General features: G+C 40.1%; 1 protein-coding gene across 5 annotated transcripts in view; it reads right to left on the reverse strand.

Moving 5' to 3' along the window:
- The window catches only part of TCF20 (transcription factor 20), a 165,031-nt gene that overhangs the window by 23,578 nt on the left and 122,481 nt on the right, over positions 1-18,972 (reverse strand). For 3 of the 5 annotated variants that reach the window (XM_087723248.1, XM_087723247.1, XM_087723246.1), the window contains one exon: positions 824-6,448. In XM_087723248.1, the coding sequence (XP_087579374.1) occupies positions 824-6,412 (5,589 nt within the window). In that variant the 5' untranslated portion in view covers positions 6,413-6,448. Of the gene's footprint in view, positions 1-823; positions 6,449-18,197; positions 18,370-18,972 lie in introns of those variants that run through there. The other 2 variants (XM_087723249.1, XM_087723245.1) reach the window with 1 other exon arrangement.

Raw genomic sequence — 18,972 nt, forward strand, 5'->3', positions numbered from 1 at the left:
TAACCTCCCATTCACCTTCTATAGCAAACAACATCTTGACAGCATAAGAGTTCAGAAGTCCTTGCAAGTTTGCCTTTATTTATGCTAAGATGTCAGAACTCATTTGTGTTATCTGATTTTTAAATATATTCTTTCTTCTCTCTTCCACCCTGACTATTATTTGGATAGATGTAGAATCTGAAAAAAAAAGTGTTTGTACAAGAAAGAAAGCTAACAAAATATATCTTTTGCAGATCAATGAATGTTTGGAATTTTAAAAACCCAACCCTCTGGAGAAGAAAAGATAAAGCAGGTTGCTGTATACAAACAGACTCACAGAGTCACCCAAACTTAATTTCAAGTAATGAAAAATGCAAAAATTACCCTCAAATGACAACATTCAATAGAAACTAGTTGAACTAAGTCCTTTGGCAATCTAAAGGTAACTTCATTGAGCAACATAAATGTTGGGCTCAATCAGGGTTGTAAGATAAGGATTACCTGTACAGTATCACATGGTCATATCATCATATCACATGAACAAAAATTCAATGTGACCAAAAGGAAATGTTATCTTTTACAAGCATTAAACTCAGCAATATCATTTGTTTAAGGAAATGTATAGCCTAATAAGAATACATTAATTACAGCATAAAATGATTCAATGAATGTCAATCCAAAATAATTCTGAATAATGTAAAATTATGAGATTGGCTCACGTAAACAATCCATAAAATTACAGTGGTACCAATATGTTTAAGAGATGACAAAAGAAACCAATTAGAATGCAATAAATATCATGACAGTTGTAAGACGCATGTGATTGTTTATATATAGTACTCACCATCTCTTTAGCTATTTCCACAGCTTCTTGCAGCCCATAAAGCCTGCCACAGACTAGGTAAATCCCATTGGCCCAGAGAATACAGCCCTCGTGGACCCAAAATTCATTACTATCAAGAGGTAGTTCAGGAATTTGTAGCTCCAACTCAGGACCACCTTCAGAAGTAGGTATGGGAGGTTTAGAGTCTGAAGAAGTATTTTCAGCAACACTGCCACCCTCAGTGGTTGCTTTTTTACAAGCAGGGCCTCTTGAAAGTGACCGAGAAGCCCCAGCACAGTCCTCAGAGCGATGTCGTCTTTTAAAACGTGGGTGGGCAGCCAGGCTTCTCTGTTCTTTTTGCTCTTGCTCCTCTTCTTCCTCTGTGTCAGTCTTGGAACCATTAGACAGACTTTTATGTCGTACTTTGATCTTGTTTTGCATCTCTGTGGACTTCTTAGGAGGGGGGTTCTTAGGCAGTGTGGCTGCATAATCTTGCGGATAGAAAGGCCCAAAGAGATCACCCATGTTGCGGTAGCTGGCCCATTTGCCACAAAGGCAACAGACAAGGTGGCCCATAACAGATGAGTCTGTTACAACAGGACCTTGTAGCATAAAAGAGGAACTAGGCAGTACTTTACTCTCCACATTGCTAGGAGGTGGCGTTGATGACCTCTGTCCTTTTCGACCCCTCATCAATTTATTCTGCTCTTCTTCTTCTGCATTAATTATTGTGCATACAGCACCCAGCTCACATTTGTTTACTACATGAATGTAAGGGAAAAAAGATTTATTCCTAGTATCAGTTTTATCAAGAGACTGAATGGCATATTTTAGTTTGATTTCTGGTTCTTGAGGCTCTACAATGGGAGCAGCTCGTCTTGGTTTCCGCTTTCGTGGTTGTGCTGCAGTTTTCCTCCTCTCCCTTCGCTGTCTCTTAGGTTTTGGTTCACTGTCTACTGTCTCCTCTGATAGCTGCACTGCTTCTGGCACTAAAGGAAGCGGTAATTGTTGCTGCTTCTTTTGTTTGTTTACACTACCGATAGGTCTTCCCTTCTTCTTACCAGAAGGGAAATATCCCTTTGGAGGAAAGGGATCTGACTTGAGTGTCATAATGATACTTCCATCTTTTTCTTCTGGTTTTACACTTGTTTCAGGAGCCAAAATATTGGTTGGCGGAATTGATTTTGATTCAGAAAAATTTCCAGATCCATCTATTCTTACTTGCCCAACAGATTTCTGGGAAGATGCTGGAATCAAGATAGGCACTGAACCGTCCTTGCCAACAGGGACATGTTCAGAAACTTCTTTTTTCACAATCTCATCTCCATCATCACGCCAATCTTCAGAAGATATTGTCCGAGAAATTTCATTGGTCAGTACTTGATTTTCTCGATCTAACACTTCTACTTTTATATTTTCTTCTCCTATTTCATGATTGGCCACATTCCCACTGTCTGGGCGGCCACTCTTCAGAGACAGAATGTCATCAAGAGTGACTGTATCTGCACCAGCCTCAGCACAATTTGAAGATGCACTTCTTCTAACATTGGGAGAGGTGATTTTTTGAACAATAGCTTCCAACTTTAGTCCACGACCCTTTCGTGGGGGAAGAATTTTTGTTTTAGCTGGGCTTGTGATGGAAACACCAGAACAGTTTCTATTATCAGGACTTGGAAGATTCTTAGATGATTCTCCTTTTGAGAATGATCTGCCAACATCTTGGTTTTGAGAAGAATGGGCATAAGAATTGAGAGTTTTATCAACTCCATCCTTTGATGAAGGGAGTATGCGGCCTTTCTCATCAATCCCACTGGTTTTCATTTCCTGCAACTGCCTCTTGCTTGGAATAGGAGAAATGAATGAGCGGACTCGCCTTCTCATTATTAAAGGATTTTGAGGAGATTGATCTTCTTGGCCAGGAATTCTTACCATGGCATTGGCAGATTTAAGTACATCACCAACATCATCACGCCTATGTGTATCACTATTTTGTGAAATAAATCTTTTCTGACTTGTTGTCCCTAGAGAGCCACTGTTCTTTCCAGGGGTTAACTGACGGGAAAGATCCCAGCCTGATTCATGTTGCTGAATCTTTTGATTCATGTGTTTAATTTCCACGCATTTATTCTGAAGTGTGCTTTCACCTCCCAACAAACAACGGCTGGTTTCTTGGCACCCCACGTCATGGTAAGAACCAGAATGGAGATATATCATTCCATCCTTGTCATTTTTTAAAGGATTCCTTACTCTGTCTAAGAATTGTTGCTGTCTTGGGCTCTTTCTAGCCGTTTCCTGCCTATGCTGAGCTGCAGCAATCACACCCTGAGCAGAGCTGCTACTCCAATCTTTATAATCCTCTTGTTGTTGATGGTATAGCTGTCTTTTATAGTGATACTGGGAATTCAATCCTTGATTAGGATCACCATAAACGTGGGATCGGGAATTACCATGATATGCTGAAGCCAAAGATGAACTTTCAGAATTTGAAGAGAAAGAAGTATGTAAGGAACTCCGATTGACCCTGTCAGAAAGCACCATATGTGGATTCATCTGGTGAAGATCTGTCCCTGGACCTCTGTTTCTTCCTGGTGACATCTTTAACTTATCTGCCAGATCATGAAATTGAGAGGGAGATTTACCTCTCATTCCTTCCCGGCTGCTTCCTATTCTGTTAGGTCCTCGTCTCATCTGTGTTGTTCGGCTATCCTGTTGTAGCAGGTAGTCTGATGCAGAATCAAGTGTTGCAGCCCCAGGGCTAGCATTCCCTCGGTAGGTTTCATGCTTAAAACTGGCATGGTGACAATGATCTCCCGATTTTTTGTTGTTGATGTTGGCAGAGGTCTTAGGTTCAAAATCCTCCTCCTTAATCTGCCCACTGTGAGACTTTAGCTTGGCTTCTATGGCTACGAGGCCACCAGGGAGGATGACTGACTGATTTAAACCAGAAGTCAAACGGTCACTTCTTCCACTCCTGCCATCAGTACTTATATGTCCTCCAGAATGTGGCCCAGAATCTCTAGCAATCTGCCTCAAAGGTGATATATCACAAATAACCGATCTTCTCTCAGAGACTCCTCCAGCTTCATGAGCTGTAGACTCCAAGTCAAACTTTCTAGGTATAGGATAATCTACCAAATTTATCTGTTTCATCTCAGCTGTACTGCCACTTAATTTTCTATCCCAGTGTCCCCAGTGTGAACCTTCCATAAGAGATCCAATACTTTTATTTAGAAGGCCTCTGTTACTTAGTTCATTTGTTTGATTAACCAGAACATTGGGTCTCATGCTACTTTCTAAACTTCCACTGATTCCATGCTGATCTTGGGCATTTCTAGAATATCTCCTGTCAGGATGATGGTGATAGCCTTGCAGAACTTCCTGCAAGAGACTGGGAAATTTTTCATTCCTGCCCTTTCGCTCACTATGCACTGAAAACTCCCCTTTATCCTGACCTGAAGGATACTGTGAAAAGGTACCAGAAGTTCTTTGCATATTAACCCCAATACTATCTTTGAAGCTGTACCTCAAACTGCCAGGGGATTTAGAAGGCTCTGTTCTGCTTGTAAAACTAGAGCCAATAGCAGCATGACCAGGTGGGTTGTTTCCATCTTCATTATGATTAGTGTTGCTGTCCCCAGTTCTGCTTCCTTTATTTCCACCTTGTGACTCTTGCTGAGCTCCTACAAGATTAGTCTCTTTCAATGTAGAGGCAGAAGGCAATGCTTGAGCACTTGTAGAAGCATCATCTTGTTGGGATTTATCCTGTCCACTTGATTTTTCCACTCTTCCTGACATAGCTTCTCTGGAGACTATCACACCAACTGTCTTTTCTTTGATCTTTGGGGGGACCTCCACAGAAATCAAGGCTTCTTTTCCATCAGGAGGGGAGGCCACTTCTTCCTCAACTGCAGAGCTGGTAGTGATTTTTGCAGGTTCATTTTGAGATGGCGGTGCTGGTGATGACTGAGATTTCTCTAAATTACCCCCCTTGTAAGTGGTGTCAGAACTGGTGCTCTGACCACTCAGTTGTCTCACCCTTTCTCCTTGATCTTCTGAACTACTGGAACAGCCACCATCAATGGACTCTGCTAGTGGAGACTTAAGCTGTTCTTCTGCTTGAGAGGAACCTTCTGAGTTTGTGCAGCTCTCTGTTTTTTTTGATGATTTTTTTGAGTTTTTCTTCTGAGGCACCAAAGCATCTGAGAGTAACATGTGCTGAACTGTATTGGGAAGATTAGCTACTTGACTACTCAGGGCACTTAAACTGCTTAGTCCTGGATCTGTAAGTCTTTTTTCTTGCAAGCCTTCAAGCCCAAATCCTTTGAATCCTGCACCCTGAGCACTGGGGCTTGGCATCATGGATGGTGTTGGACTAAGTTGAGGCATCATTTGTAAAATGCGGTTTCTAGATGCTACTGGAATGTTGCTTTGTCCACATTGAAGATTCTCACTACTTGGCATGAGAGGAGATGGTGTGGAACTGCAGCTTGGAGACTGAACCACAGAGGCAGCTGGTGACGGGTTAGATATAGGACTAAAATTCTGATGGAACTGCATGGGTGATCTGACAGGGACCTCAGCTTGATTGTACTGCCCCACTTGACTTTGAAGAGACAGTTTCGAAGCAGTGTTTGAATACTGCATTACATGTTGTGGAGGAGTCTGTTGTTGTTGTTGTTGTTGTTGTGACTGTTGTCCCTGTCCTTGTGCCTGTTGACTCCCTTGGGTCAACTTTGACTGCTCAAAGTTTTTCATTGACTGTGTCTGAAAGCTGTAATTTGACTGAGTCCCATAAGCTTGTGCACTTGAACCAACAGCATGTCCTTCATACTGTGAACCAGCATTCACAGTATAATTACCATCATAGTTCTGTCCAGATTGAGCAAACCGTTGAGGAGAAGGAAATGAAGAAGAGGAAGAAACAGGAGGCTGATAGTGCTGACTATACTGACCTATTCTTAATGGATAGGTAGAAGTAGATGAAGGCAGATTTGAAGGGCGTTGAATTGACTGCAAATGAGGTGTGTTAGAGGCAGATTGGTTAGAGGCCTGTGGTAAAGGCTGATGAGATTGATAAAGCTGCTGCCTCATTTGCTGCACTTGTTGCTGTTGTTGGCTAGATGCCGGCTGCTGGTACTGAGCAGTGCCAGGGGAGAAAGGACCAGTATAGTCCTGCTGATAATGTGTTACTCCACTAAGTGACGAGTGTTGTGTTTGAAACTGGTTCACGTGACTTTCACTTCCATACTGACTCCCAAAGCTGCTGCCTTGGGGTGGTCCATAACTCTGTACTGGTCCAGAAGGCCTACGCTGAGGAAGCTGTTGTCCTCCTCCTGCTGCAGGATCCTTGCTGGAAGCCATGTAATAGAATTCTCCTGCTTCTTTTCTGAAACCTTGATAACTCTGATGTCCAGAGCTTTCACTACCCATAGATGCAGAGTTTCCTGTTGCTTCGCGCCGTCCACTAGTGCTGCCACCTCCTCCAAAGCTCTGAAACATCTGAGCTTGCTGGCGAGTGCTAAATTCCTCCAGCCGAGATGCACCATGTACTTCCTGTGGGTAGTTCTGTTGGTTTCCGTGGTAACTGCTCTGCTCCCGAAAGGACTGCATGCTGTTCAGCTGCGTATTGACAGCTTAACAGCCTTCCTGAAAGAGAGAAAAGATAAATAAATCAGCAAAACAGTTCATGTCCCCCAAGTCATAGAAATATACATATTATCAACTAACTGACCTAGTATTGTTTTCCCCTTAGGAAACTAAGAGCATGAATTTCTGGTATGGAAACAGAATGACAATGACTATATTTTATAAGAACATTTTAGAAGATAGTTTTTATTACTTATTTTCCACCTATTCCATATTAGAGCTGCTGTGACAGATATCAAAATGACTCCAGTCCCAACAGCAATTCTATACCACTTACAATAATATGTCACAGCAGAGGATATTTGAACTGGAGAAACTTTGAAATAGTTTTAAAATATTTATCTGGTTTGAAAACACAAGTATCTATGGTGTGAAAAATACAGAATGTACATCAATATTAATCAAGAAGCAACTACCATCTTTTATGAAGTGAATTACAGCTCCAGAAAAATAATTGCCAGATTGAGCATAATTTAAAATTACGAGTGAGATGCCACCAATGGTGCTTTTGGATTTTATGAAAGATTCCTATATTCCCATTTTCCCACTGTCCCAAAATTCAAATATCACATAAACAGCAATATTAATATTTGTATACATCCATGCACCTATCACAGTTAAAAATCTGAATATGAAAGGTGGAGCACATAAACCAAATTTCAATTTAAGCAAAACAAATTTAACGTAAAATAGCTGAATACTTTCCCATGACTCTGTAAATATTTAATTCGGGTTATGTCTCCTAACTTTTCTAAAATGGTATATAAAATGTATATAGTTATATACATTTTTAGTTTGTATTCCATTTTTAGTAAAATTTGTGAAGTAATTTATTTAAATGAACTCTTTAAAAAAATTAAAAACTTTATCCTCTCTTCCTATTATAGGAAACAGTTTTCTGAAAGATTTTCTGTAAAAAAATTATAACATTATGAAATATACAACCACATGGTCACAGCTGATTATAGGAGTATTTCCCACAAAAGCCACACTCCAAAAGAAGAGAACTGCTATTGACTTCTCTGAGTATGTGTGCACTACAGCTAGTCCTTGACTTACGACTGGTCATTTAACAACCATTAAATGACAGCTCGGAAAGGATGCTCTGCTTCTTTAGTCCACAGTACATACATTGGGGAGGGGAAAGAGAGCATGGATGGGAGGGGAACTCGTATGGAAGGCTGAAGAAATGAAGCTCATATCCTGATCTGAACTCCTTTCCTTTACCCAACCAAAGTTCCCTTCTGCGCACTGAGAGAGCTGCCTTCCTTCCTTTAGCTGGCAGCTCTTTGCCTCCTTAACGACCACAATTGGGAAAGCTTTGATTATGGTCATTGAGTAAAGTGTACGGAAAAATTATATGCAGCTACTTGAGAAAATAAAAATGTGGGTGGCCAGTTTATCATTAAAAACACTATACAATAGAGCCTATATCTATTGACATTTTTGCTCAGGGAAAAATATGTGATTCCTCCTGCCCACCTTCTTCAATCCTTGATGTGAAACAAAAAAAAAAAAGGCTTGACTTAAAACTATCTAATCAGCTTTATTGTCAAAGAAGGATCAGAAGCACATCTTCCCACTCAGTGTTGATCCAACATTTTTACTAACCTAATGCATAATGAGTGATGGTAAGTGTGACTGATGACAGCTGTAGTCTAACATACGAAAGGTCGCAAATAGCAGAAAGCTACAAGTCTGTGGGAAAAGCTACTGTATTTTTTGGAATATAAGGTGCACCGGAGCATAAGACACACCAAGGTTTTGAAGAGGCAAATTAAAAAAAAAGTTTTTGCACTCTGCAAACCTCCCAAAAACAGCACCCATTTTTTTGGAAAATGGGCCAATTTAAAAAAAAAAGCCTTTAGGAGGCTTGTAGAGTGCTCCTGAGAGCTGTGGGGGGGGGGACAACAAAATTGAACAAAAAATGACCTGTTTTTTGCTCATTTCTGCCCTCCCCAGCCCCCAGGAGCACTCTGAAAGCCTCTTAAAAGTATGCACAGCCATTTTGGTGAAGGGGGCGGAGTTTTGGAGGCACAAAATGCTGTATTCAGGGTATAAGATGCACCCCGGTTTTCAGCTTATTTTTTGAGGGAAAAAGGTGCATCTTATACTCTGAAAAATACAGTATACTTTGCTTCTGTTCAGACTTATGAGCCATGGTGGCGCAGTGGTTAGAGTGCAGTACTGCAGGCTATTTCTACTCACTGCCGGCTGACTGCAATTTGGCAGCTCAAATCTCACACCAGGCAAGGTTGACTCAGTCTTCCATCCTTCCAAGGTGGGTAAAACGAGAACCCAAATTGTTGGGGGCATTATGCTAACTTTGCAAACCACTTAAAGAGGGCTGTAAAGCTCTGTAAAGCAGTATATAAGTCTAAGTGCTATTGCTATTTAAGAAGCCGCATAAAATATGCCACATCTATTCTATACAGTTCAACTGTATAATCTGGTCTAAGTCCAGCTTCTAAACAAATTAAAGAAAAAAATGATTTAAATTACATTATGAGAAATAGAAGGACCCAACAATCAACCTTACATCTTCTATCCACAATAACATTCTAACTTTTTTTTCCTTATACGTTCAAAATGAATATTCAAGATGGCTTTCAATTTAAATGTTATATATAAAAAGCACAATAAAAATAAGTTACATCATAATAAAGTCATTTATCAAATTCATTTACAGATGGTCCTCATTTAACAACCAACCATTCAGCAACTGTTCAAATTTATGATAGTGATGAAGAAGTGGTATTTATGACTGGTCCTTGTACTTACATTGTATGTAATGATGTGATCACGTTTTGGGAACCTGGCTCACAATTACGTTGCAGGATCCTGTGGTCACATGATCAGAAGTTTGCTGACTTCCTAAAAGCAAGGTCAATAGGGAAGCTGGCAAGAAGTCATGATCATATGACATCTTTGTTTAACTATCTGCAGTGATTCACTTCACAACAACTTGAAGTGACAGAATTTTCATTGGTAAATGGTGCGATCATTGATGTTGCATTTTATGATCGCATTGCTTACCAATGGAAATTCCAGTGCCAATTACGGTATCTTCATTAAGTGTTTCATTGTTGGAATAATATATTAGAATTGTTATAACCAGCTAAGGCTAGAGTTAAAACACTAGAAGGATAATATAGACTTGAAGAAATAAATAATACTTCCTAAAGTTACAACAGACTGCATAATTTTATTTAAAAAATTTAGCACTGAGAAGATAAAAGCAACAAGATTGTTTGAGTTTTTAATATTTATAATCAGGCACTACACAGATCATATTTTTCACAAGTAAAAAATATGAACCCTAATCATCACTAACTACTCTTCCACACACATGCATGCACACCGATTGGAAGGAAATGGAGATTTTGCAGTAACCTTCCCCCGGAGTGTGGAGGGAATGGAGATTTTACAGTATCCTTCCCCTGCCACGCCCACCAAGCCACGCCACACCCACAGAACCGGTAGTAAAAAAATTTGAATCACACACTGATGTACTCCGTCCAAAACAACTAGTAGCTGCTATTGACTTTTTCTGTTACTGATTTAAATGGTGATATTCTTGCAGTTACTACTGTTTATTGAAATGTCAATTTAATATGTCTGATTTATCACTGTTGCCACTGGTCAGAAAACACTTTTTATCATTTTGCCAATAGTCTATTATCAATGACACTGTTTCCCTGAAGGAATAAAAAGGTGGAAAAAAAGATGCAGGAAGGAGAGCAATAATAAAGGTGAGATTAAAAAAAAACTTGAGAAAGAAAAAGAAAGGAAGAAAAAGAAGGAAAGGGGAAGACAGGGACTAGAAGGAACTGATTATAATTGATGAAGATAAAACAGAAAAATACACTTTCACTTTTATGGAAATCTCACTAACTTACCTCACATGCTATGACAAATCAGAATATAAGAGGTTAGTGCAATGTGTAAATTGCAATACTGAAAGGGACAACAAAAACAAATTAGAGCTAACAAATGTGGATAAATGATCAATTCCACATCAATATACTGGCCAATTTTGATTTTTAAAATGCTTCATTCCCCTAAACTAGAAGGTTTATCCACTGCAATATTTCTTTATGCAACCAATGTTGCAAAAACCTCAGTAATCTATTGCTATATAGAGGAATAACTATAAATGATCAAAAACCAAAGGTTATTTCCTTTATCAAGAGGCCTGTCAGTCACACATGGCTAATTAATAGATACACATAGAAGATATTATATTTTTGAAAACATGCAAGATCTCTTTAATTATTATTCAAATTCATGGAATGCACAACTAAAACTGCTCCAGAGTCCAAATATCTGAATATGTTTTAACATTATCTATCTTTGTCATGTTTGCTAAACTAACAGATTCCAAGAACTTAGTTGTTATTCGTCAACTTTAGGAATTAAATTTCTTGATTTGTACTGTGTTTTCCCGAAATTATGACATGTCCTGATAATAAGGCCATGCCACATTTTTCTGATGGGCAAAAATATAAGCCCTCCCCCCCAAATAAGCCACCTGGACAACCCCCCCACCTCTGGCCAGGCAAAGTGCCGCTCACCAACCTAGCGGTATCCTGAAGGTGCCAAGCCGAGAGAACCGGGGCTGGGGGGGAAGGCAAAGGTGATCATGTTGCTTAGCGCCTTCGGGATACCACTAGGGTAATGAGCAGCTCTGTGCCCAGCTGAAGAGGGGGGTTGCCGGGCGGCTGATCTCTTGCAAGCGGACAAAGAGCTGGGCACAGCCTCATGGGCAAATGGCTGTGCTGCGCTGTTGCAGCAGCGTAACACAGCAGCCATGAAGCAACTACACACATGAGCAACCACCCAACAAACCCCCTTTCCAGCCGGGCACAGCGCCATTCACTGACCTAGGGATATTGCCAAACCACGTGAGCACCTGTTCGCCATCGTCCGGCTCCCACGGCTTGGCACCTTTGAAATGGCAGTTAATGGCGCTCTGCACGGTTGGAGATGGGGGTTGCATGACGGGATGTTCCGCTCTCGCTCTCGTACCTCCCACCCTCACGATGCCCTGGCCCAGTTCTCTCCATAGAGTCAGGGGACCTTTGTTGCCGCCGCCGCTGCATGGCTTTTTCTGCGGCTTCCAAACCGAGTCTTCTGGCAGTGGCCGCTCTGGGAGTACGCTCTATGTTTGTGGGTTGTGGACAACCATAGCGCATACCAGAGAGCAGCCACCTGGCAACCCCAAAACAATAAACCCTCCCCTCATAATAAGGCTCAAGCCATATTTTGTGTGTAAAAAGAAAATAAGACCCTGTCTTATTTTCGGGGAAACACGGTAAGTATATACTGTATTTTTCAGATTATAAGATGCACCAAAGTATAAGACACACCAAGATTTCAAAGAGGAAAGCAAGAAAAGTTTTTGCCTTTCCCGGCCCCCAGGCCTCCCACACCTCTGTGCTTCCCATTTTTGCAAAAACTAGGCCTGTTTTGGGTCTCCCAAACACCCCACGCATCCCATTTTTGCCTTCCCCAGCTCCCAGTGTCACGCTGCAGGCCTCCCAAACCCTCTGCATGCCCTGTTTTACCCTCCCCAGCCCCCAAGGCCACTCTGCAGGCCTCCCCAAATTTGCATGCCCTGTTTTTGCGAGAAATGGGGACGTTTTCACAAAAAAGGGCCTGTTTTTGGCCTCCTAAACCCACCAGACACCCCATTTTTGCCCTCCCCAGTACCCAGGAGTACTTTGCACACCTCCTAAACCCTCTGCATGCCCCATTTTTGCCCTTCCCAGCCCCCAGGAGCACTCTGCAGGCGTCCCAAATTTGCACGCCCCATTTTTGCAAAAAACGGGCCCATTTTCACAAAAAATGGAGCCATTTTTGGCCTCCCAAACCCCCCACGCATCCCATTTTTGCTCTCCCCAGCCCCAGGATCACTCTGCAGACCTCCCAAACCCTCTGCATGCCCTGCTTTTGTAAAAAACAGGCCCATTTTGGGGGGAAACGGGACATTGGGGTGGTCAGGATGCATCAACATTTCTACCCTCTTTTAGGGGGAAAAAGTGTGTCTTACACTCCAAAAAGTATGGTAGTATATTTTTAAAAATCCCAAAATATTCCTGGAATAATTTTCTTCTGCAAAAGTATCTATCTGCAACTGGATATAAGCCCTAGGAACCAAATAAAATCTAACGAGTTAAAATTTCCTCCTCCCCCCAATCCTTCCTCTTCCTCAATTTTAAATGATATAGAAAATGGGGGGAAATCAAAATACACCAAACCAAGAAATAAACTTGCATACTAAATTACCATTGCATACTAAATGGTAAAGATCCTAGTTCCCATAGAAGCTTCAACTTCAAACCTCCAGCAAAAAAGGTAAAAATCAATATGCAGAAGTAGAAAATACTGTGTTATTAGTGTACTACAATTTCAAGTTACCAGTGTACAATTTTCATTTTTAAACAATTGCAATATTATAATTTAATGCAGTTTAATAAAAATTAGATAACACTTTTACTAGTACTTGCACCCTATAATATTAAATGAGTAGTCTGTAATATTGACCACACTGATTCTATTATTCGTTTGGGATCATCCGTTCTAAAAAAAAACCTCATGTCATCTCATTCTCATACCATTTCATATCTCTCTGATAGCACTGTTTTGGATATATAATGTCAGCAAACAGATCTAGCACATCATCTATACATGAAAAAGAAAAAAAAACTCCATAAATAATAAAAAAATAATTGTAACTGGTAAAAAAAAACTGAACAAAAATAAAGATCAAGGTATTTATTTTACAGTAAGATTCATCCTTAAGATAAATTACTTATTAAAATCTCCATCATGTTGCTGCCCATACACCTACACACACATGTGTATGTGTGAATATGGAATAATTCAACACATTAATATATTTAATATTAAAAGATTTCTCTACAAATCTAGTTACATTAATATGTTATTTCAAAAAGATGTCAATGACTAATAAGATTAAATCATATGAGTCAATGACTCATATTTTTTACAGTGACAACCAAGAAAATCACATAGCAATTCTTTGGGGTGTAGACTTGAAATAAAAACCTTTGATGAAAATTTTAAATTTAAATCCACTGAAACCAATGTAATTATTTTTAAGGCCAGCAATCACTCTATAATATTCAATTCTTTAAAAAGAAACTGTAAATGCTGTTATATCAACTCTGGAATTATTCTTTAGTTTTTGATAGAAATATAATATGGATTACATTTTAGACATCAACTCCATTAAAAACAAAAACACTTCAGGTTTCTTGGAAGCAACTAAAACATCTGGTCCATATTGAGCATACAAAACATGCCTGAGTTGATTATGTGCCACTGTGAAATAGGTAGCCCAAATTTTACTCGGAGTGTTGCAAATATGAAACCCAAGTTTCCCAATCCTTCACATACAGGTAGTCCTCAACCGTCCAAAGTTAAGAACCTCAGAAAGAGTATTTTACTACCTGACTGACATAAAACATCACACACCCGTTATATGACTGCAGGTCAGATGCTTGGTAATTGGCTTACATTTACAACTGGTTGCTAAGTGACCTGTGATCATCAGAAAGTCAATGGGGAAGCCAGCAGGGAAGGTTGCAAACAGAGCGGATGAAGGTGAGCTGAAATCCCTTGGTGAATTCCAGGAGCCCAAATCATGAAGATTTCAGCTTCCCTTCCGTGCATGGAAGAAATCCTTTGATGGGCTGCAGGAATGTTGAGAGTGAAAGGGTTATCTCCCAGAAGGATTTCAGATTCACATGAAATTGAAATCCTCCCATCAAGCAGCCTTTCACTCTATCCACTTACTCTATCCACTTAACAATCTGAGAGATTGCTTAACAACTGCAACTGGGAGTTCTGCAATTATGATCATTGCGCGAAGCACTTACATGGGTATCTCATTAATGACCCCTTCCCTCAATAATTGAGATTCCAGTCCCAACTGTGGTCAGAAGTCAAATATTACCTATAACAATAAAAATAATTTACAGAATACACAGTTATGTAGTAACTAAAACATCAGAGAAAATATCTTAAAAGTACTGCAATAAACAAAAGTGATCTGATAAACAAGAGTTCACTCTACAAGGGTAAAACCCAGAAAATACAGAAACATATATTATTATATAGATGAAAAATTACAAATATAAAATATTCAGCAGCATATATTTTGTAGGAAAATTTAAGAGGGGGCTATGACCTAACCTCAGAGACCCAGTCTAGCAGAGTGATTGGGGCTGCAGGCTAGAAATCAGGAGACCAGGAATTTTAGTCCCGCCTTAGGCACAAAGCCAGCTGAGAGTGACCTTTACCCAATCATTCTCTCTCAGCCCTAGGAAGCAAGCAATGGCAAACTATTTCTGAAACCTTGCCAAGAAAATTGCAGGGATTTGTCCAAGCAGTCACTAGGATTCAACAAGTCAAAGCACATCTATGCACAAAAACAGAATCAACCTCACATGTTAAAATAAAGACCATCTCCAGCTAACTGCAATTAATATGAATTTTATCATTTTCTACATATACTTAGAATAGCAACAGTCTCACTACAATTGCTTCTCAGCCTCCTCTGTTTTGAAATCTCTAGTTTTAAGCTAGGTACTTAGCCTCTCAGTGATGATAGCAACAATATTTCTGATAGGAACAGACTTTCTATAACAGCGGGGTCAAAATGCATAACTAACATTGCCATTGGGAATCAAGGTGGTTTATAGCTACTATATGAACTGATTCCTAGTCCTGCTTTCTCTGCTAATTCTTTACCTAGAACCTTAATAAGTTTCAGTCTATCTGAAACCTATTAAGTAAACTAGAGATAGGCAACATGGAAGTAATGGATACCGCTCAATGTGGAAAAAGAGTAAACTACTGATAATGATAGTGATTCAGTCCCCCACACTTCAGGAGGCCACCCCCTCAAGGTCACCAAGAGTTCTGTAATGTCTGTCTCCTTTACAAATTGTTTTTGGACCTTAGTGGATTCACGGACTTTCTTACTTAGATGGAAAACGTGAATCATATTATATTGCTTTAAGTTACTCAAAATCCAAAAAGGAAAGAAAAAGTAATTTTGGGAAAATACTATGTGCTACAGGAGAGATCAGGAATTTGGCAGGTGATCTGATTAAGTGAAACAGTGCCAAGTAAACAGCTGAAGACATCATCATGCAAGATCAAGAAGTCAGTTCCACAAAAACTGCAGCATTATATATAAAATATATGGCATGTAGGTTGTATACTAATATTCTGATTTTGATTAAGAAATTCAAGTTCAATTATAATTACCAACTATAATCACTGCAAGATAATTATGGCAAACTTACCACTAACAGAGCTTCATGGCTGAACAGAAACTGAAGCCACACTTTGCTTATGATAGTTTGCCATTGTGAATTATGTTCTCAATTATATAACTACAGTACCTACAACTGAAGTGTCATATTACTTCACCAAAGGGAGTATTTATTTCAATAATTGTAATATATATATATATATACACACACACACACACACACACATACAGAAAAACAAGGAAGCTTATGACAATGAATCATGCTTTGCACCCTAAAAGTGATGTTGACCGATTATATCTACCAAGAGCAGAGGGTGGTCGAGGACTCCTACAAGTAAAACAGACTATGGAAGAAGAAAAACACAGCTTGAATGATTACATCCAGAAAAGTGAAGAACCAATGATTAAGGAAGTAAATAAAGATGGTCTTTTAAAGACAACTGTCAAAAGCTGAATATAAGAAAGATGCAATTGAGAAGCGAGCTGAAAATTGGAAAAACAAAGCTATGCATAGCCAACACATGAAAAGTATTGAAGGCAAAGCTGACCAAAAGCTAATGTGGAATTGGTTAAGATCAGGAGCACTGAAAAAAGAAACAGAAGGCTTTATTTTGGCAGCTCAATAACAAGCCTTAGCCACAAACTGCACGAAGGCAAAAATTTAACATGTCACCACCAACAGCAAATATTGCCTCTGTAATGAGAGAGAGTCGACCACTTGATCAGTGGGTGCAGCAAAATTTCACAAACTGACTACCTACAATGCCATGACCGCGTTGCTAAGATCATTCACTGGAAATTGTGCCAAAAGTTTGGATTCGAGTACAGCAAAAAACACTGGGAACATCAGGTTCAGAAGGTTTTAGAGAGTGAGAAAGATCTTGTGGGACTTCAGAATTCAGATTGACAGGCACTTGGCCCACAACATACCTGACATAACAATAGTTGAAAAGAAAAAAGTATGTTTCATTGACATTGAAATACCTGGAGATGCATGAATTGAAGATAAACAGCAAGAAAAAATCACAAAGTACCGGGACTTGCAAATTGAAGTTGAGCGACTGTGGAGAAAGAAATAGAGTGTTCTCCCAATTGTAATTGGAGCCCTTGGAGCAATACCTAAAGGGCTACCTCGCTATTTGGAAATTTTAAATTTATCAGACTTGAACATTCTGATTCTACAAAAAACCACCCTACTTGGAACAGCTTATATCCTCCGACGATACCTTAACAGTTCCTAAGTCCTTGGTTAGGACTTGAGCTGTTGAGCTATCAACCAGCCCCAAAGGCTGTGAATCTCACCAAAGATTAACCACATAATAATAATAATAATAATAATAATAATAATAATAATAATAATAATAATAATATAATAGCAGCAGCAGCCATGATTGTACAGTGGTTAGAATGCAGTATTGCAGGCTAATTCTACTGACTGCCAGCAGTTCAATCCTCACGGCTCAAGGTTGACTCAGCCTTCCATTCTTCCAAGGTTGGTAAAATGAGGACCCAGATTGTTGAAGGAAATATGCTGGCTCTGTAAACCACTTAGCAAGGCTGTAAAGCACTGTGAAGTTGTATATAAGTCAAGTGGTATTGCTATTAAATCTCATAAAAAACTGCTTACGGATATATCTACCACCTAAAAGCTATTTGCCATTCATGAAAACTCATCCACCCATCTCTCTATATTTTCTGCTGTATCAACACTAAATCATTAAAATCTTTGACATGACTCCACTCATCTTGTGCAGATTGATGGCAGTGTCAAAAGTCATGAGATATATTATTAGTTAAAACAATGCAGATGGGTATGAAAAAAACCCAGATCTGTGGTTTGTAATGGTTCATCGAGGCAACTAAATGTGAGGGGTAAACTATTTTTGAAGTTAGTATTTTTAAATAATAACCAGTAAATACCATTATAAAAACATCCACAAATATTTTTATAAAAGTACATACAAGTGCTTAACTTACAACTGGTGCATAAGACTAGGGCTACTACCTTAGGGAAAAAAATATTAGGAAAAGTAATGAGACTCAACTACTGAAATAAATGCTATTTTACTATTCTTCCTCCCAGAACAAACCTTTGAATCCCTTCATTATACTTTCCCCTCAAACCCCTTTCTTCTCCTCGAGGTGTACATAACGAAAGGAAACAAGCACGGAAGTATGACAGGGAACTGAAAGGTCTGTAAAGGAACTCCCGAGGGGCGGATTTAGCCGAAATAAAGGACTTTCTGCCGTCTCCCCACTTCCGATCCACTCTAGGTGCCCCCTCTCTTAGTAGCCCGCGTTCCTGGCCCAGGCACCTACACAGGTTGGGGGAAGGAGACCCCGATGCTGCGGCCCAGAAACTGCCTGGCACCGTCTCCTTCTCCCACCCCGCCCCTTCCATCAAGGCCCGCAGGACGGCTTTAAACGTATGGAAGTCATTACCCAAGCCTCGTTCTCCTCCCCGCTCCCCCCCACAGAGGGGAGCGCGGAGTGGACAAGATTTTTTTCAGTGGCGCGTGGGGCAGCAGGGATCTGCTTCTGTCCGGAAGCGGCTCCGCAGTAACAGACCGAAGATTTGTCTCTCCATTCTCCCCTCACAGAGACACACACGCAGGAAATAACACAGGGTCAGCTGACCAAGGTGGGCCAATGGCGAAGGGACAAGAGAGCGCGCGCAAAAGGGAGGAGTACGAGACAGCGGGCGATGCGGGTGGAGCGTGCGTGCGTCCGTGCGTCCCTCCCTCAAAAGCGCATAAAAAAATGAGCAGCGGGCACCACCCTCTAGTTCAAGTATTTAAAGTGATAGCGCCGGTTAAGCGTCCCTCGGTCGGTAATGAGAAAGCAGGTTTACGGTACACTAGTGGTTGATTGTGAGGAAACGCTGTGAAAACGGCATTTTGTCGCCTCTATGGACACATTAACGGTGTAATGCGTTTCATTTTCCATTCAGCGCAGAATTACTTTAAAGCAAAACTTTGAACTACGGCTTTGGAGCATGAAACTGCAAGTATGGGTTGCAATTATATGGCTGAAATTGCTACTTCCTACTCAATAACTTCACACCACCAAGAAGTTTTGAATAGAGCACTAAAATGTGTGGTTCTTCCAACCTATATTTGGAACCCCAGGAAGGTGAACTTTGGGATCTGTTGGATGTCCTCTGAAGTAAGTAGCCAAATAAGGTATTACAGTAATCTTTTGCCAAGTCCAACATATA

The sequence above is a fragment of the Thamnophis sirtalis genome, unplaced genomic scaffold (assembly GCF_051295495.1).
Source record: "Thamnophis sirtalis isolate CommonGarterSnake01/CBP01778 unplaced genomic scaffold, rThaSir2_p1.2 scaffold_9, whole genome shotgun sequence".
Taxonomy (NCBI): Eukaryota; Metazoa; Chordata; class Lepidosauria; order Squamata; family Natricidae; genus Thamnophis; species Thamnophis sirtalis.